Source organism: Passer montanus, unplaced genomic scaffold (genome assembly GCF_014805655.1).
Source record: "Passer montanus isolate IOZ18808 unplaced genomic scaffold, ASM1480565v1 scaffold133, whole genome shotgun sequence".
NCBI lineage: Eukaryota > Metazoa > Chordata > Aves > Passeriformes > Passeridae > Passer > Passer montanus.
In genome coordinates this window covers 392,660-413,288 of record NW_024360166.1, presented here as the reverse complement: position 1 = coordinate 413,288, position 20,629 = coordinate 392,660, and the positions used below count along the sequence as shown (strand labels likewise).

At 50.5% G+C, this 20,629-nt stretch overlaps 1 protein-coding gene across 3 annotated transcripts in view; it reads right to left on the bottom strand.

Annotated features, from left to right (window-relative positions):
* FGF18 (fibroblast growth factor 18) overlaps positions 1-20,629 on the bottom strand; it is a 70,645-nt gene that overhangs the window by 41,826 nt on the left and 8,190 nt on the right. Inside the window, exons 2-4 of one of the 3 annotated variants that reach the window (XM_039699466.1) lie at positions 20,181-20,452; positions 19,870-19,906; positions 18,182-19,300 (exon numbers count right to left, since the gene is read on the bottom strand). In XM_039699466.1, the coding sequence (XP_039555400.1) occupies positions 18,675-19,300; positions 19,870-19,906; positions 20,181-20,399 (882 nt within the window). In that variant the 5' untranslated portion in view covers positions 20,400-20,452 and the 3' untranslated portion in view covers positions 18,182-18,674. Of the gene's footprint in view, positions 1-18,181; positions 19,301-19,869; positions 19,907-20,180; positions 20,579-20,629 lie in introns of those variants that run through there. The other 2 variants (XM_039699465.1, XM_039699467.1) reach the window with 2 other exon arrangements.

Genomic DNA, 20,629 nt, shown 5'->3' with positions numbered 1-20,629 from the left:
AAAACACCCTGAGCCAAAGCCCAAGCTCAGCACAGTGGCAGCAGCAATGAGATTCCCAGTGATGCTGTGGGATTGCCTTTGGTAGACTTACTAAAATTTGGGATTCTGGTGTTTGACATTTTGAGGAGAAGGTGATTTATCTCTGATTTGGCTGTCAGAAGCCCATAGGGAGCTGAAGGCACAGGCAGAGGCTGGACAAGGGAGGCTCAGGGCAATGCTGGGACATTTGCAGTGATATCAGAGGTGACAGACAGAGGTCACAGTATTTCCCACTCTCAGAAAACAGGGTGGTGAGGAGCTGTGACCCAGAGCTGGGGAGTGGGACGAGGAGCAGCCCCTGGCCAGAGGGCATGGCAGGTGCCACATCAGGATGCTGACAGAGCTCTGGCCAGCAGAGAGCAGGGCTCTGCTTGCCCTGCCCTCCCCGGGCACCACAGCTACACCTGAGCCAAACACACAGGACTTGACTTTTGACAGAAATCATATTAATTTATCTTTTTCCTTGCTATGTCTTTTCTTGCTTTCTTTTCAAATCCCATTTTTGCAAAGGATGCTAAACTACCAAACCCAGAGAGGTTCCAGTCATGCTGACAGTCTGCCTTGTGCCCACAAAGCAAGGCTATTTGCAGCTAAAATTCTGGCTCCATTATTTTAAGATTTAAAACAGATTTTAAATCAAGATGACGTCGTTACATTGCTTTCACCACATGTTAATGAATTTCACATTTTTCTAGGAAAAAACCAAAACAGGTGGGATTTGAAGTGGGGGGAAGGGCAGATTGCTTTGCTTTTTTGGAAACTCCCAACAGAAAATGCAATCTGTTTTCCAAAACATGTTCTAATTCTCTTCTAATTGTCTCTGGAGCATCCACACTGCAGAGGCCCCAGCCCATAGCTGCAGTGCTTCGGTGGGCCCAGGAGCACCCACAGAGAATCCTGACAGTGCTCAGCTCCAACATGTCACCAACACACCTGTGCACCATTGCCACCACCATCCTGCCTAAGATCAGCTATTTAAGCACCCCTTCCCTCTGCAAGAAGGGCACCAGCAGCACAGGGGGTGACATCTCCTCTTTGCCTGTCCAAGGAGCTGGCTGGCCTCTCCCTTAGCCAAGACCTGAAGTAGCTGATGCAGGAATCAGCAGGTGATGCTGACCCCGAAATACAGTCAGTCTAGCCTGCATCACTCCACCACTTCCCTAGAAGTGCCCAGTTCTGACCCAGCGCAGAAATCCTGGAAGAGGAACAGGCTACAGGCTCCCCTTGCAGCTGAGCTGTCTCCTGGCCAGAAGCCGTGGTAAGAGCAGCAGTGAAACCACCCGGATTTAGCCACCTGCTTAAAGATAAGCTCACACTTAACCACCCCGTGGAAACAGGATGCTCTGCTGGAGGGTGGCCAAAGGGAATTAACTGTGCCAGCCTGGGCTGCATCTGGCCTGCAGCAGAGAATATCAATACCCCCCCAAAAAAAAAAAAAAAAAGAAATTAAAAAAAATTCACGCAGTGTTGATTTTATGAGATTTTATCTGTTTGATCATTGCTAAAATTCACTCTCACAGGACCCCTTCCCTACAGAGTACACTCCCTCAGGCAGCAAACCTCTCTGAGATAAGGAAGTCCATGTATATATACCAAAAGAGAGACTCTTCTATAAATCTCATAAAAAATTAGTAACGTATGTCTCCTTTGGCAACTGATCACCAACACTCAGTCAGGGAGGTCACCTGAAACCAAGTACACTCACCCTCAAATACACCTGAATGCAGAAATGTCTTTTAAGTCCCTTAAACTGAAGGGCTTTCATTCCTGTTCACCAAAGCAAGTTTTCCTTTTTTGTTTTCGCTATTGAAATGCTGTTACTGCACGTAACATCCCATACACAAAATGAGGCCTTTTTTGCCTTTCAGTCTGATCATCCACACCTCTGTGTAGGCAGCAAAACAGACCCTGGGTCCAGAGCTCCACACAACAGGTCCCTCAAGGGAAGGGCTGCTTGCCCCTTCTAGCTCCTGAGCAGCACTGTGGGACACAGGAGACTCCTGCAGGCATTTGGGGCTGTATTGTGGTCTGTCTGGCATCTGTCCAACTGGTATGGGCTGCTGTCTGTGCATGTCGATTTCAGCATCTCAAGACAGTGGTTTTGTGTAACGCCATCTCATTCTTTGGCAACAATTTATAACCTGCAAAATTCCAGTTGTTAAATCAGAACATTGAAATTCGTTTCATTTTCACTTTTCCTCTCCTTTCCTTTTCCTTCAGTTCCTTATCCATTTATTATTAGTTTGTCACTACACCTTTCAGTGATAATACCCAGCTACAAATACAGTTGGCTATCCAGAGTTTATACAAGGGAATAAACAGCATTTATTTTAAAAACAACCATCACCTCAAGCCCCAGAAGCAACAGAAATGCCTCACTCATGAAAGGAAGCTGCTCTCCCTTGTCTGTTGTCCTTGCCCAGTTATTCAAGGTGGAGAATTCAGTCCTACCTCCTTTCCCAACAGCCAAAGGAACCAGAAACTACATCTGTCTTCCAGCAAGTCCACAACGGGAGATTTTCATGTCCTTTTTTGCCAAATGATTCTCAAATAAGAGTGGATTTCATTTTAAATGGTTTTACAATGATCCTTCAGCTGAAAGAATGACTCCCCTCTTTGTAAATCCCAGATGGAGGATGAGGGAAAGACCATTTTGCTGATGCAGCCTAAGGTTTCACTGTGCATTAATCCAAGAAAAGCTCAGGAGCAGCAAAAGCCTCCAGCAGCAGCACTGTGATGTCAGCCCTGCACAGGCTCGTGCCCCATCTCTGCACTCACAGATGCCTCCTGTGAATGGAGCAATCCCAGCCCCACCAAGGGCAATGAAACCCTGGCCGTGCCAAGCCATGTTTGCAGGATTTGGATTTCCACGCAATCAACCTCCACGCACTTTGGATTTTTTCTATTTCAAGCTTTCCAGACAGGGGGGATGTTAATCTGTTATTGTCCATGTCACAAAACATTACAGCATGAGATGTCCAAGGCCCACAGCATACCCAAGTTAGCTGGGAGCTGGACTTGAGAATTTCCTGGTGTTTTGCTATTTATGCTACAGAGCACTCAATAGAGAGCTCCGTATGTCATTCAACCATATGTCATTCCCCCAGCTGAACCAGGAATACAAAATCCCTCTAGCTAAAGGCCATACCAATTGCAAAAGATAAACAAATCAGGCTATTCAAAGTCCTCTCAAACCCCATCTAAGAAGCAGGAAATACTTATTACCTTTCAGCCATCAAATCAACCTAATATTAATGATTTTCTCCATGACCTTCTAAACACATGAAAGTTAACTGAATAAGGTCAACAAGAGGATATCCAAGACAGATCTCTCTCAAGCCCTCAAAGGCAAGTAACAAACCACTTTGCTTCCATGACTTTGCCAGAATTCCTGTATACAAATCACAGCAGGATTTGCTAGCTCCCCATGACAGCCACCCTCAGCACACAGTGAAACACAATGCACTCCTTTTTCCTCCATTTACCTGCAAAGTCAATCTAACACCAGGATGTTGTTACTGTTGTGTCACAGAGCCTCCCCAGCCAGATGGGAGTGGATGAGCAGTGCTCGGGCATGGTCCCTTCTGTGGGTTCAGGAGCACATTTGGAAAAGCAGCTCCATGCTCAGATATGCAGAGAAGGTACTTTGCAGTGAAGCTCTGTACATCCAATGGTTCAGAGGCCACGCTGCAACAGTGCCAGAAGTCCACAAATGGAGCTAAGCCTTTCCAAATAATAGAACTCAGAGCTTTGCTTTGGTGTTTGTTTCTTGCCAATACCCATGGAAAAAATATTTATATCTTGAAAAATAAATATCCAAAAATTTAAGCTGCACTCAAACTGTGGGAGATGTCACCATGGATGGTGACTGGGCACCCTTTGGGATGGTCTGTGAGAAAGGGCATGGAGCACTGTGCAAGTGGTTCTTTAAAGTGATCAGATATGAGATTTCACAAAAAACTTGACCAATGGCATTTACAAAGTGTTTCACTTGAAATGCTTTTTGGTATTTCTTTTCAGTGAGAAAGCTGGAAAAGGAGAAGGAAATGGGGTGATGCGGGGCTCAAGCCTGCCCGTCCCTTTGGATTTCAGAAATGTTAAATAAGACCCAAGGAGAACACATTTTCAGGGCTAAGAAAAAGGGGACACAGCTCCATGAGGTGACACATACTTGGATCCAAAAGCTGTTCTGCAAGCGAAGCCTCCTTTTCCTCCAGAGACCTGCCTTGTGCATTCAGAAAGGCAGATTGAATCTCCCCGGACAGTGCCAGACCACTGTTCCCTCTGAAACACACAACCTCTGAGAAGTGCAGCCATCACTCAGCCACATTTCCAGCAGCTCCCAGACCCCGCCAGCTGTCCAAGCCATGCACCACTGCAAAAGCAACGCATCTGTCGGCCTTGGAATGGCAGGCACAACGTTACTGCGCCTGGTATGAAACCAGGAGGGAGGCTGGAGGGAGTGCCAAACAACTGGAACCTGAGAGTTTGAGGAAATGAATGTTTTATGGCCCATCAATCAGTATTTGACCATTTTCTACAGAAAGATGATGCCACCTTCAAGAAAACTAAGTTTCTCGTTTTGATGGTGGAATGAGCCTTAGCCAGAACTGTGAAAATGCACCATGTGTGATAGGGTGAGATTCTAAACTTGTTGCACCCTGGGAAATAGTTAATCCTGGGGAAGAGCAGGGTTTCAGCCTTGAAGGGAGCCCAGCTGGAGGCAGGATGGCACTGCTCACAGCACAGCCCATCACCAAAGTGCTGCTGAGGTGCTGAAATGCAGCTCCCGGAGGGGCCCCAACACCCCCAGCCTCTCATCTCCCCCTGCACCTGCCTGTTCTCACTGGCTCAGAACCGGTCACTGCCAGCAGCTCCCAGGTCACATCACTGACAATGTCACCACGAGCAGCAGCAGCTCAGCTGCCCCCCCTGACCCTGAACTGTGCCCTGGTGCTGCAGCACCAAAGGGGCCAAGACTGAGCCCCCTCCCAGCACCCAAAGGAGCTCTTTCCCAGTGGGACCAGTTCCTGCTGCCTGTGCTGACCAAAGCACACCAACCCCATGTACCTCAGCTGAGGGAGATCTGTGGGAGGCCACAGCTTGCCATGGGCTCTTGACAGTTAGTCTCCAGAAATACAGATTAGACCTTAACTGCTTTTTCTTATTTTTCTCCAATTGGGGTATATCTTGATGATAAGGATGGTGATGATTATCAGTTAACAGCTGGTATTATTTTACCATGCTATCCATTAGGCAAGGAGCAAGCAGGACTTTTTCTTTCTTCCTTTCTTTCTTTGTCTTTTTAAATGCTTGCTATATCTCTGCTATATACTTCCTCTCCACACAGAAATATCCCCTTCAAAGCTTGATATTATTGAGCAGCTTTCAACCATGCCCAGCAGAGCCATGTAGTCTCTGCATTTGTCTGGCCTTTGTTTCTAGGAATGAAATACCAATGGCTGAACAGTGTGACTTCGTTTCACTCCTTCATTCCAATACTTGTTCTATTTCTATCCCACTGGGTCAAACTCACCTATTGTGAGACCTCACCGATTTCAATTACATCAGGGATTAATTTGTTCCATTGCGTTGAAGCTGTTAATACAATCCTGGCTGGCTCTAGATTAGAAAAGGCACGGTGAGACCTCCCTCACAGACAGTGTGTTTAACAGCAGTCTTGATCTTCAGTTTTGTTCGGCGGTGGGGTGGGTCCTTTGTGCCCCTTTGCCCCTCTTTTCACAATCTTCCCCTTCCTTTCTAAATTGCCCTTATCAGAACTGGGTGGTCCTTCTGACTTCCCCCGTGCCTGGCCAAGTGTTGCCTCCCCGAGCCGCTGCCCAGGGCTTGTGAGGGAGGTCAGAGCTGGAAGGTCTGACCTGACACCACACAGGTGTGACCAGCTTTGGTACCTCATCTCTGCATGGGGTGCACTCTGTGCACTCTGTGCTCCAGAGAAAGTTTCTGTCCCTACACTCTGTTGATCAGTGGCAATGTCCTTCACCCTTCACATGGGCCACACCGGACCCCACAATCCTGAGAGGCTCTGTGCTGCTGCCACCACTCCTCACTGCTTTCTCAGAAGTCATTTCATGTCCCTGTCCCTCCTCACAGCATTGGTGTTGCTGCAAAGAAATCTGCAACAGGCTTTGCACAACAGCCCAAACCAAACCCTGCAAACCACAGACCGGGGAGCTCGGCATGCTACAACTGCCTCCACTACCTTAACAAAAAAACCTTATTTTCTTGATGGAGAAAGCACTCCTGTGAAACAACCTGCACTGGTATGAAGGAATTAAATCCTTGCCCAGCACAGGTGGCTCTGCACAGGTGAGCACAGGGCTGAAGGGCTGCCTGCCCCACCAAGGGCACTGCTGGCCAAGCACACGGGCTGTCCCCATCACCTCTGCTGCTCACCCAGGGCAGGGGGGCTGCAGTGGAGACCCGGGCACAGCTCCCAGCAGGGTGTTCCTGGGACAAAAGCTGCAGCACCCCATAAAAATACCAGCATTTGTTCACCTCTTCAATTGGACCTGAGTCCAATTACTGAGAAACCTGCCAGGTTCAAAGCACCCCTGACCTTTTCTCCCCTTTCCCCAGGGGAGATGTTCCTGCTGCAAACCCGTTTGGCCACAGCAGCAGCGCAGAGCAGAAACCCTGAGCCCCCTACCCTGAAACTGCTCAGGCATTTCCTAAACCCTGGAAAAAGGCAGAGTAATTCAGCACAAGGACTTAAAATGTCAGTTTGAAGCATGGGCCTGCCAGGTTCAAGGTGACACCTCTGCTCATCTGTTTGATACCAGCCCAGTCGAGACCTCCACAAAAACAGGAGCAAAGGCACAAGACACAGAAAACCCAAGGGATACTCAGGAAAACGCTGCCATCAGAAGAAGATGGAAGATTGTCGAAGGCCATCCTCCCCATAAGAGAAGAAACATTTGCAGGGGCAGCACCTCAGCGGTGATCCAGTGCTTATCCTGGGAGCTCCTTTCATCTGGTCCCCTGACATCCTCCAAGGAACACAGATCCCTGCTCCCACTGCAGAAAAGCAACTCCCTCTAGGGTAAAACACGGCAACTACCGAGCAGCGCACACCAGGTCAGGGCAGAACTCACAAAATACTTTTTTTGCACTGCATTTGCAAAGAAAGCAGAGACTTGGCCAACAGCTGCCCCCATAGCAGCTCCCAAGTACTGACCTCAGGTGAGAGGTGGCTTCTCTAAAAGCTGATTCAGCAGAGATGCCTGGGGACCTGACTGAATTATGCCAGCATCACTTTCCTCTATCAAGTGTCCTCTCTGGAAATCTTTTACTAAGCTCCAGTCAGTTCCACTCCTGCTCATTCTGACAAGGTAACACTCAGTGACCATCTGTGGGAATGGTGCCAAGGGGAAGGGACCTCCTCAGGAGTCCCTGCCATTCACACCAGCCCCGTACCTGCTAACAAAAGGATTGAGCAGCAGTTTGGCATCCTGATTTCCCTCTGTAACAGAGTCCCCTTCCTGAGGAACCACAGGATGAGTCTAGAATGGCCTGGGTTGGAAGGGACCTTAAAGATCACCTGGTTCCAACACTGCCACAGGCAGGGACACCTTCCCCCATACTGGGTTGCTCCAAGCCCCAGTGTCCAACCTGGTCTTGGACACTTCCAGGGATCCAGGGGCAGCCACAGTTTCTCTGGACACCCTTTGCCAGGGCCTGCCCACCTCACAGAGAAACCCTTTTCCTAATGTCCCATCTAACCCTGCCCTCTGGCAGTATGAAGCCATTCCCTTGTCCTGGCACTATATCACCTTGTAAATTGTCTCTCCATCTTTTTTGTCAGCTCCCTCACTGCTTCACCACTGCCTGCTCCTGCCTGAGGACTGATCAATTCTGCTTGCACCAGTCATCCTCAATGCCAGCCCCAGTCTGTTGTCCCAGGCCAAAGGGCTCCATGAGCATTTTTGCTCCAAGTTATGAACTCTGCTCCAGTCTGTCCACGGAGTGTCCATAAAACCCATCAGCATTAACAGGGAGAAACAAAAAAACATCCTGGCTGGGTTGGTCTGTAAAGGCTCTTCCTCCAGCACAGTCAGGATTATCCCATACCTGCCAGCAGTCACAGAGCTTTTCCTTCCCCAAAAGCCCTTTGAAATAGATTCTCAAGCCCTCTTATCTCTCCTGTTTATACCACACTCCCTCTATCATTGAGACATCTCCAAATAATTTATAAGCCCACAAGCTCCTGCACTAACAGGGCCACAATCACATTTATAAAACATTTATAAAACCCATCACCTGCCGTTCCCAGGGCTGTGGGCTGGGGCTGGACCAGGCTGCCCCAGAAGCAGCTCCTGAGCTCTCCACAGCCACACGTTCTGAGCAGCCACAGGTTTGTTTCCCGAGCATCCAGAGAGGATCCCAGCCAGTGTCCTGCTCTCCCCATCCGACCCAACACAAGCACACAACAGAGGCTTTTCTTTGCACAAAATCAAACCAAAGGAGGAGGATGATTTTGGCTACTTTCCTCAAGGAAAAAGGTTGCCCATCTAATAATCCCTAAATGAGCAGTGGGTTGTTGGGCTTTCATGTTTGCCTTCGAGCCTCCCCTTGCCGTGCCAGGTCGCTGGTTTTCTTTTCCACAGAATTGCAAACCCCTGAATAACAAGATTTGTGCATGGAAGTGCTGACACAACCCTTAACTACAGCATCCTGAACATGATACCAGAATAAGGACGCTCCCTGTGTGGCCCAGCCTATGGATAAATAAAGCATTTCAGCAGCCAGCACCGACAGATCATAAACCTCCATAAGCATAAATACCAACAACAACCCAAAAAGATTAGAGGGCTTATGGGTGAGGCATGCTGGGATGATTTAGAGTTGGGGTGGAAGGGTCATTATTGCTGAATAGGTGGGGGTGAGTGGGCCACAGAAATCAATAAACCATTCTGCTCCCAGGGAAAGAAGGGGCCACGCTAATTGTGCAAACACACATTTTCCATTCGAGGCCGGCGCTCTCCGCCTCACCCAGCGCAGAGGGATGCAGGAACCCACTCCACTTGCTGAGGACAAGGACCTCAGTCCGTGACATGTCCCAGCCGCTGTCACCCAGGGCACAGCTCCTTGCTGAGCCCCTTGCTGGGCACACCCTGCTGCTGGAGGCAGCTTCAAATGCATGCAGATGTAGGCAACATTCAGCTCCACTAATTCCATTTTCTAGGGAGTTAATATACAGCTGGCACAGGTATCTCATTTGCTTTCAGCATCACCATCAAGTCAGAGCTTTTCCAGTGCCCAGTTCTAGCAATGAACAATAACCCAACAGGTCCTTCCAGTACCAGTTACCCTCAAGCACCAAAGACAACTCTGGGACCCATTTCATCCTGATCAAATAATCCCATTTGGAAGTTTCCACACCGTCATCAGAGATGGAGGTGGCCACAGAATGAGCCACAACAGCTCTCTGGATCCTCCAGTGAGGACAGACCCAGAGCTTTGCAGATGGGTTTCCAGGCACAGAGCTGCTGAGGCACAGAGTTCAAAGGCAGTGAGCAATTCCCAGTTCCTTCTTGGGTCCTCCCCATTCCTAATTTTTCTCCTTTTCCCCCCCCCCCCACTTTCTAGGAAACACAGTAATGACAAAAAGACATTCACTTTGGAGAGTGAAGCCCATTTATAAACAGAATAAAGCTACATCATACAAATATACAGCTGTCTGTACCCAAGGGGCCAAGTGTAACCAAAGCCCATTTTGGGGACTCACCAAGGAGGGAACCAGCAGCCAGTGGCAATACCTGTTATTCCCATGAAAAAGCCTGAGCTCACAAGCACATACAGGTGCAAATGGTGGCAGTTTTTACTCCTCCTGGTCGGAACTGCATGCTGGTGGGAAAGCACAGGGACCTGCTCTGCTCCCCATCCATGAGCCAGTCTCCTCCTCTCTGCCTTTCCAAAGGTATTTAAAGAAAACACTCTCTAGATCAGTGAATAAAATAGCTTGTTGTTTGCCCAGCTCACATCAAGCTTACAGCTTGCAGTTAATGGATTTCAACTTGACTTGGGATTTTAAGAGTTTTTAAAACAAGAAATTTCATCTTCCCTCCAGAAATAAATTCTTCAATAGCTTCACTGCAAAAATATTCCCTGGAATGGACAATTCTACTACTTATGCACTAAAGACAGCCTGGAAAAAAAAATCAGATTACTACTCAGCCTTATCAAAAATATGGAATAAACCATGTGTTGACTTCAATCCAAACCATACTGTCAATCTGCCTTCAGGATCCCATGTAACAAACATGAGCCTAGGGCCAGAAAAGAAAAGCAGAGTTTGTTTTCTAATAGAAGATTTGTTCTGATCTGTATTAGCCACACTTTTGCCTGGAAATATTTACACTGCAAACACCAGGCAAATAGGATTTCTTATCTTTCAGCTTTGTTGAGTTAGGGAAGAGCCTCATTTGGTATTAATTAATTTAGATTGCAAGTTTCCCATTTTCAGGGAACAATTCTCAACAGTTTTGGAAAATAAATCTGTTTTTAAAATATTTTAAATAAGGGAAAAAATAAAGTTTGGGCTGCTGTATCCCTGCACAGCTTGAGGGTACCAGGGAGAGCCCCACACATTTTGCTCCATCCATCACCAGTCACCAGCAGTGGGAAAATGCTGTTGGGGAAAAAATTCAGGCCAGACACGGGCAGACACGGACATGAGACCTTGTGGCATGAGGCTGGGGATCCCCCAAGAGCCCTTTCTTTGAGCCACCAGCATCCACACCCACAGCACTGGGGTGATGTAAGCCCCATGCCTCATCCAGAAACCCCCAGGTCCCTGCCTGGTCTGGGGATGCCCTCAGGTGCCACCCCCCAGGGCCACTACCCATCACAGGGCAGCTCTGCCAGCTCAACCCTGCTGACCTCAGATCAGACTTTGCACAAATTTCCTTTAGAAGTGAAACCCCACAACTGAACCTGACGGTGCTCAGTGTCTTGGTTCACACGGTGATGGTGCACACTGGGGAAATCAGGCTCCCGGAAGAAATGAAAGCTGAGCAAATCAATTCAATTTTCTTGTTTGCTACATAAATAGCAATTAAATTCCTATTACCTACTCTTTCAACATAAACAGCACAAAGCAAGCCCTCTGCCTTGCTGGCAGGAATTTTTTTACAAGGACGAGGGGGAATGGGTTTAAAGTAAAAGAACAGAGATATAGATAAGATGTTAGGAAGGTGGTCAGGCACAGATTGCCTAGAGAATCACAGAATATTCTGAATTGGAAGGTACTCATTAGGATCATCCAGTCCAATCCTTGGCCCTGCACAGACACCACAACTGTCCCACCCTGTGCATTCCAGGGAGTGCTGTCCAAACACTCCTGGAGCTCTGGCAGCCTTGGGGATGCTTCATTCCTGGCAGTGTCCCAGGCCAGGCTGGACACTGGGGCTGGGAGCAGCCTGGGACAGTGGGAGGTGTCCCTGCCCACAGCAGGGGGTGGAACCAGGTGGGCTTTCAGGTCTTTCCCAACTCAAACCATTCTGGTTCTGTGATGAGCAGGGCAGACTCTCCATGCTGGCCAGAGCTGCCCTCACTCCTCCCTTCCAGCCTGAGATGTTCCAGCTTTGAGACCCCCAATGGAAACACACAAAGAGTCCCTCCCATGCCCACAGCCAGGGGTCAGGCTGGCACGGCCCAGCTCCCAGCACGGAGCTCCAGGTGCAATTGCAGGGGAAGCTTGCAGCACTGTCTGCTCCCGGGACAAAGGTGCCACGTGCCTGCAGCAGCTGCGCTGTCCCTGCAGCAGAGCTGCTGCTGCTGCTGCCCCATCGATTGCGGGGCTGCTCGCTGCTGTGATCTCAGCTGGCCGGGCCTCTCCCAATCACCGCGAGGTCGCGACCACGGGGTCAGAAACCTGCACTACATACATCATAATTTATTGTACAGTTAATCAATACTGCACTGCCCTGTACAGTCCTACAGTGCAGCCTCACACTCAGGGACTGAGGCTGCTCATGTGGGGTCGTAACCTTCCACTCTGAGACAGTAAGGGGGCCAAAAGCAGCTTCATGGTAGAGCTGGAGAACATGGCTGGAAATGGAGCATGTACTCCACTCACTGTTCGTTCCTACAACACAGTCAAATTCCACCTGTGGTTTGAATTCAGCTTGGAAAGCAAATACAAATATCTGATCAGGACTGTACCCGACACTCCAACGGGAGAGGCGACGCAGCTGCACTGTGAGATCACCCAGGGTGTAACAGGAAGGAAGTGACCCCAGTCCCTGTGGTCACAGCACTGCCAGCTTTCCAGACCACCCTTCTCCTCAAATGGATCAAAAGCATCAGAGAAGCAGCAAAATGCCCTTCTATCAAAAATGTCCTTCACCCACTTTCTAGTTCATATTCCCTGCGTTTCCCATCCCAGCAGCCATACCTACAGACACCCAGCACACACACTACACACAAACATTGACTAGGCTTGCCACTGCTCCCTGCATTTTTCTGTTAATTCTGGATTTCTGTGCAAGAGCAGCTCAGGATATTCCAAAAGATAAAAAAGCTTTTCAACAAGCTGTCCTTCAAAATGATGCCAAAGACAGTATTCTAGGAGGAAAAAAGGGATTTGAAATATACATTGAGAGGAGAAAAAGGAACTGGGAGGACTAAAGGGCACTGGGAATACCTTGTAGGAAGAACAATCCATTATTAATTGCTGCATCCTGACATTTGTATCCACACAATATGCACTTCTCTGGGATCTTCACCAAGATTTACCATCCATCCATTTGGATTTTAAAAGATGAACAGAGGAATCACATGGCACACCGGGCCCCTCTCCACCCTGCTTCCCCTCAGTGCCAGCTCCTCACTGTTTCCAGCTCCAGCCCCTAAGCCTGCCCACCATGGAGCCTCTGGGTCTGCCTGGGGCAAGTGCCAGCATCCCCAGCCTGCCCCCTTTCCATCTCCACGTGGCTGAGCCCACGGGCTGGACTCTGCCCCATCTCCTGTCCATCACCAGCCACACAACAATGAGCAGGATGTGCTGGCCATTCCACACTGCCCACTTCTTATCACTGAATCATTTAGGCTGGAAAAATCCTCTAAGATCACCAATCCACCTGTTAACCCAGCAGTGCCAGGCCCATGGTTAAACCAGGTGCCCGAGTGCCACATCCACACATCTTCTGAACACTTCCAGGGATGGTGGCTCCACTCTTCCAGTGCTTGACAACACTTTTGTTGAAGAAAGTTTTTCCTAATATCCCATCTAAACCTTCCCTGGCACAACTTGAGGCCTTTTACCCCAGTGCCACAGCCTCAGATCTTCCCCTCCTCCCACAGCCTCCAAAGCAATGCTGACCTCCCGCAGCATCAGCAGCAAACTCAGCAGCACCAGCCCAGCTCCAGCCCCACAGCCAGGGCAGCACCAGCCCAGGCAAGGAGCCACGTGCAGATCATCAGAGCTGTTCTGCACCCTGAGCTCCAGAGGGTAAAGGGGTTCTGGCTCTCGTGGCTGCAGCAGAACCAAGGCAGTAACTCCATGAAAAAGCACAGTGAGCAGGGTGTGAGAGAGCCTGGCAAAGGGGAGGATGCGCTGTCACTGCATGGATAACACCGCCGTGTGGCTCAGCCTGAAATGCAGCTGTTTGTGTGGGCAGAGCAGGCAGGGGCTGCGGTAGCACTGCCCAGGGAACCAGCCCCACATGGAAGCACCGCAGACCACGGCCCAGTCCCTGGAGGGGGAAGACTGGCAGTCGGCTCCCACCCGCCGCAGCCCCTGGGGCTGTGAGGAGGTAGCACAAAGGGAAACACACAGACCATGACAGGCTAAGCCTCCTCCTTCCTCTCTGTTCCCCTTTCTTTCTCTTCATGCTATGGCGAGGCTGCTGAATGGCAATAGCAAAATACTTTTGCAGAGCCAGACAGTCTTTTATATTTTGGGGTTTTTTTCTTACTTTCCTTCCAGCTGCTTTGCCGGATGCCTAATCCTCCATGGACATCTGGAGAGGCATCAGGACACAGAGGCGACATGCTAGGTAGGCAGCACATTGCACAGCTCTGCATAATTTCTGCTTGTACCTGCTGTTATGGCACAGCAGGTGACCAAAACACAAAAGCCCAGGGAAGGAAAGAAAAACAATCATGTCTGGACCTTCCAGGCCACAAGTACCCAGGTGGAAGCCCCCTGGCCTCACCATCAGAGCACAGGAAGGCCATGTCCTACAGCAGAGCATCTCACAGGCAGGAGGGCATTTAGGTGCTTCCCTGGGCCCAGGGCTTCCAGCTCCCCCCAGCACAACCCACCCCAGGCCTCCCAGGGCCAGAGCAGCTCACAGACCCCAGGCAGGGACCCTGTCCAGGCAGCAACAGCAGCCATTCCTCTTTTCCCTTTTTCAATCACATTCTATGAACACATTTTTTTTACATGCGTTTATCACAATAAAGTATCTAAATCTGTGGAAAAACAAAGCAAAAGCAGCTCTGCAAAGGAAAAGAGGAGAGAGCAAAATGGAGTCCTAAGGAAAAGAAGAGATACATAAAAATATTCCCAGGGATCTGGGAAGTAGCTTTATATATCCAAAATAATGATTCTTGTTCCCAGATGAGTCTCTGTCTTGAGCTCAGCCTCCCACAGCAGAGAGAGATAGCACAGAGCTGGTCAGCCGGGCCACTGGGTATCAGCTTACAGCAAAATCAAGTATTCAGTGTGGCTGCCTGAGCCCTCAGTGCTGCTCATCCTCCCTGAGCCTCCTGCAACCCCCAGCAGTCACACCCACCACCAGCTGCATCCCACATGCCAGCCACAGCGCTCAGGCAGTGCCACCCTTTGCCTGTTCTGCTCTTTTGTCTCCCACCTTGGTATGCTACAGCCAAGCTACTCTATAAGAAAAACTAATTCTGAGTTTGAGCAAGAATTCCTCCTGTGAATCCCACTCCACTCCAAAGGCAGCACTGCTCCAAACCCAGAACTTCTCAGAATCCCACACTGCTCTGAACCCCGCACTGAACCTCACACCACTTCAAATCCTGCACTATTCCAAACCCTGCGCCCCCCACCTTCACCCAGTCTTGTACTTGTCAGGTGCAATAAGGAAAGCAAAACCAAAATACAATACAACCATCACACTGTATCCAATTAAAATCTGAACCTCATGGTGTCCTCCCAGGCACTCTCAACAACGCCCATGTCCATCTCTGTTCCTCTGAAGCACCTCACACATCTCTGGAGCTTTGGAAAAGCAAACTGCACTCACACAGGGATGCAGAGCAAAGCCCCCAAGGAGCTCTGCTCTGCTGCCCATTGCCACAGCACACCCAGAAAGCAACAACAGGACCCTGCCTCTGCAGGCCAGCAGAGCCTGCATCAGGAACTGCATGCACCACTGGGAGTCCAGCACAGCACAGAGCCAGAGCCAGGGACCATCCCATCAACTCCAGCCCATGATGGGGCCATGCACTTCCACATCACTGAGCTCCTCTGCTCATTAACTCAGGCTTTGCTCACGCAGTTTCTCTGGTCTTCTCACTGCCTAGTAATCAAGGCAGGTGCAATCAAAAAAATCAACAGAGAGCTGCCCAGCCTTTCACAGACCACATTTGCCATATTCTGTCCTTCTCGGCATGATTTCTCCACCCTTGTGGAGCAGGAGGCAGGTACTGGCACGGGAATGCAGTGCCGAGGACGTGGTGTTCCCAATCTAGGCTGAGCAAAGAGGGCAGGCACAGGATCACCCAGCCTGGGGGGCTCTGGGCCCCAATGAGTCTTGGCACACAGGGCTTGATCACGAGGCAGGAGCAGCCCACAGAGGAACTACCTACCCCATCCCACAGGCTTCAGGAGCAATGTGGGGATGCCCAAAGCTCCATCCCTGGCAGCACACGCAGCCCTGGTGCCACCTCAAGACAGACACTGTGCCACCCAGAGAGGACAAAGGCAGGTGGGTGCCCATCTGCAGGGAGGGGAGACACTAGAACAACCTTGCTGGTGATGTGCAGTCCAGCACCCTGCCTTTGGTGCTGTCACCGGGAGGGCAGGGACAGGGCAGGCAGGGAGCTGTGGCTCTACCACTGCTGCACACCCGCAGAAAGAGTGGCCAGCCAAGGCAAGGTGGATGTGTTGTGACCAGGACCTCCTTTGGCTTCTCCACAGTGAATCCCCAGAGCCATTTGGTGGCACTCACCATGCGTCCTGCTTGTCCCAGGGAGGACGGCGAAGGAGCAGCAGGCAGGGAGAGGGGAGGGAGCTGCTCAGCAGGCTCACGCCTCTGACATGTGCTGCGTGTGGCTTCGCCAGACCGCAGGATCTGGCTCACTGAACGTGTGGAAGCAACACTTCTCCATGTCTCACTTTACAAAAGTCCCAAACAATAACTGTCTGTCGCTGCACAGGAGCTTAGGAGAAACATAAGTTGCTATTGGCATGGCACACAGCAGCCTTCCTCTTACACAACACCAGCAGATGTGAAAATAGCCCAGTGCTGCCTGGTGCATTCCTCTGACCTCCTGTTTGCTTCTGGATCAGATTCCAAAGCTGGATCTTAACCTACAAGAGCCATAAAAGCAAAGGATTTGGCCCTATCAGGGACCTCTTCATAATCTAAGACAGATGCACTCCGTGTAGGAGAACATGGCGAGGTTTATCAGGCAGGGAAGAGGCTGAGGCAGGACCACCCTCTGCTCTGCAGCACAGCCAGGGCAGCCCACGCCGGCACTGCCCCGTGCTCTGCCTGGCCACGCATTCGTGGTGGCTCAGGTACAGAAGAGCTGGAAGCTCTTGCAAACCAGGACAGCACTCAGAACCTCAGATCCTACTGCTCAGCTTACACTGAAGCTGCCTCCAGCCCACATCTGCCCTGGCAAAGGGGACCCTCTCAGGTCTCATGTCCCCAAATTTGTTATCCTCAGGGTCACTGGTGCTGCTAGAGCCAGCACAGCACAGCATGGGGCAATCCCCTCCAACCCTGCAAGGTGCTTCTAGGGTTTCTCACCTGCTTGTAGAGCAGAGATTGACTCCAAAGCCAAAGCCAAACCCAAAATCACTCTGGGGCATACAGAAAAAAAAAAGCACATGGAAGAGAAATTGCTCCTGGAAGTGTGAAAAGGTAGGAGAATAAACTGAAGAACGCTAAAGATGTGATAGAGGGAGAGTTCAGTAGCTATCAGCAAAAGCGCATTCCTAAGAACAACCTGCATGAATAAATTATTGTCTCCAGGGTCTGCAAGAGTATCCAGTGTCCCTGCTTTGGAACTGCAGCAACTCCAGAATGACTTCCTAAGAGGCAAGAGAAGAAAACAAGACAGGGGCATTGCTGTTTTAGGGGAAGGTGAATGACCTCTCCTCCAGGCAGCCCTGTGCTGCACACCCGCTCCAGCAGTGCTCCCCTCTGCCCCACCATGTTAGTCCCTATGCTTCTTGGTGGAAATGTCACATGATGGCAAAGCCCTGGAGGAGTCCGACTCATCCAGGGGTCTAAATCTCGATCCTGGAAACTTCCGACCCTCCAACCTCCCTGTGGCCAGGGCTGGGGAACACTTCCCAGTGCTGCCATAACCTGCCCACAGGAGATACTACACCTGGCCCATCACCCATGGCGGCTGCAGGGTGGCCTTGGGGACTATGAGAAAGCTTTTGGCCAGAGCTGAGCCCCCAGCACAGAACTGCATCAATGCACTACAGCCCTTGTACACGAGGATCCACCAGAACACACAGAGCATCCCCAAACCATGGTGTTTTGTCCCAGAATCCCTCCAGCACCACACACACTGGAGGGATTTATACCTTTGCACACAGAGCCACAGGTACCAGGTAGCAGCAGAGCAGAGTAATTCTAAGACCAGCACACAGGACGAGCCGCAGATCATGGCTTGAACGCAGGGCGAAAGGCAGCCTTAGAATATAATCCACTTGAGGAACTCTTAAATCTCCCCAATACAACACAGAGCCCTTTAAGCAAAACTAAACAACTTCCTTTAGACTAAATAAATATTAAACCTAAGTGATGCATTAATTTACTCCAGTTCACCAAAGGCTAACTCCTATCCAAACTGATCATTACTAAAGAAATCCTATAATCCCTTGCTCCCAATCAGGCTCAAAACGTGTAATCCTATGAATAAATCCAGAAAGAAAGTGTAACAAAATGGGCAATAAAAACTTACAGCATTCACATCTTTTCATCTACCATTAATACTGTAAACACTCACTCGAAGGCCCTCGAGTATGACTAATCTAATGTTTTGGCTCCTCACACCAATCGCCAAAGGAGCTCGGCTGTGCGTGTGTCACCCAGCGAGCTCCGCCGCCTCTCCAGCCGCAGCCAGGACACCTCCGCAGAGCCCAGCCCAGCCATCCCACCTCACAGCCCCCAAAACGCTGCAAAATCAGCACAAAAGGTAGCAAGTATGGTTCTAATAGCACCAGAGCACAGAGCTTTCTTCTTTTTTTCCTTTTTTTTTTTTATTATTTTATTGCTTTGGAAGCCTGCAAGCTCCAACTGTATAAATGCCAATAACTTTGTTTTAAGGCTGCTGAAGTAAGAGATCAGATTTTAGCAAGTGCTTTCCAGGCAGCCAGCCAAACTTTTTCTGATTCACTAAAAGCACCGAAGGGAGGGGGAGAGGAAGGGGGCTGGAGGGCTGATTAACTTCAGTTACCGCACAAGCGCAAAAAAACCTCCCCCCGCTACAAAGGGTTCCGGCGCTGCGAGCCCTGCGCAGCCTGTGATTCCTCGGGCTGAAAAAAAACCGCACCAGAGAAACAGAGCAAACACCTTCCAGCGGCTGGGTAATTTACAGCTGCGGATCCTCTCCTGCTGAGGAGGCTGCTCCACCAGGGGAGGCTCTGCTGGTGCCAGGTTCGAGCTGCAGTTTTTGGAGGGGATGAGGAAAAAAACGTGATCGGGCATTTTTTGGATGGGTGGGAGAGCAGGGGATGGGGCTGGTTCGGGTTTTAGCTTGGCCAGAGGAATGGAGCCCCCTCCAAGGCTGTGCTCATCCAGGACCATCCCCTGCTGCCGCTGGGGATCTGGAGAGGGTGAGCAGGTGCAGTCCCGGCCAAAGTACAACTCGGGGCCAAGGGTGTCACAAGTGTCCCTCAGCTCCGACGGGAAGGTCGCCGCAGCCACCGAAGTGGCACCTGCTCTGCGCGGCCCCGCAGGTGGGTCTGCTCCAGGATGTCCAGCTAAAATCCCTGAGGCAGTGGGGCAGCTCCAGCCCCATCCCGCGGGCACCTGGGCTGCAGAGCCTCGCTCAGGGTGTTCCTCCAACGGCCTCATTCCTGCCGAGACAGGATCAAAGGCTGGAGCTGACTTGGACGGCGTTCTACTGAATAATGGGAAGGGAGCACGCAGCCTCCTTCTCTTGGCTAGGAAAACTTGTGTTTTTCAAAGCATCGGGTTTTGGGAGTGAGTTACCGAAGAGGGGGAGAGAAAAAAAAAAAAAAAAAAAAAAAAAGAAAGAAAAGAAAAAAAAGGCGAGCAGGAGAGCGCCTGCTCTTCCAAGGCAAGTGCATCAATCAACATTGTGCAAGGAGAGTCCAGCACTCCTTCTCACATCATTAGCCAGGCTAATGCACTCCAGAAGATGCTGCTACGGCAGGCTACCGGCGCACCGGCTGCACCCCTGCCCGCAGCGGGGCACGGGACGCGAGCTGAGCACAGGGGAAGCCCCGGTCCAGGGCAAGTGACATTCCAGCATCTGGTGCGGGGCTCGGTTTAACACAGCTATAAAAAACTAGAGGGAAACAAGTGAGAGCCCCAGCCAAACCTGCCAGGCACTCGAGGTCAGCACGCCGCCTTTGTTTCTATTTTACAACCAAAAGCGAGAGAGGACAGAAAGGACACGTACCTGTACCTGAACGCACAGCAGCAGGAAATGTAAACATCTGGAGAGGAGAAAAAAAAAAGCAACAAAAGATCAAATGATGCGATAGAATGATTAAAGTTGATTTTTGTTTTGTTTGGTTTTTTCTTTGTTTTTGTTTGCAATTTTTTTTAATGGTTCAGAGCGATGCTCTGCTTATAAAAAGACTCGGGTCCCCATTACCACCTGGCTGCAAGGAAAATGCAACCGGAGCCTTCAGAATGAAAGCTTAAAAAAAAAAATTTAAAATATTTTTAAATTAAAAAAAATATTTAGAAATATGCCATAATCCTTACAGGCAAGTGCAGGCTGAGAGCAGTGAATACATCGCTGGGCGAGGAGGGGGTTGGCCGGCGGCTGGTCGCTAGCGGAGCGCAGTCCCCCGCCGCCGCGCTGACATGGGAGCGATCCGGCCGGCGAGCTCCGATCCGCGCCGCGCTGCTCCGCGCCGCTCCGCGCCGCCGGGAAGTTGTGGTACCGCCCGCTCTGCCTCCGCCGAGTGACTCGTCAGGCATCAGCTCTCCTCTCCGCCTGTCTCTCCTCCTCCTCCTCCTCTCCCTCTCTCCGCCTTTGGGGGGATGAAGGTGCTTATTGTCAGTAACTTCCGATCATCAGCAAGTGCCCCCCCGCGTCCCCCCGGGCCGGGCCAGCCCCGCCGGGCGGATGGAGCCTCTCGGCCGCCGCCGCGCCCCGCTCCGGGCTCCGCTCCGCGCGCTGCGCGCTGCGGGCGGGCGGCATAGCGATG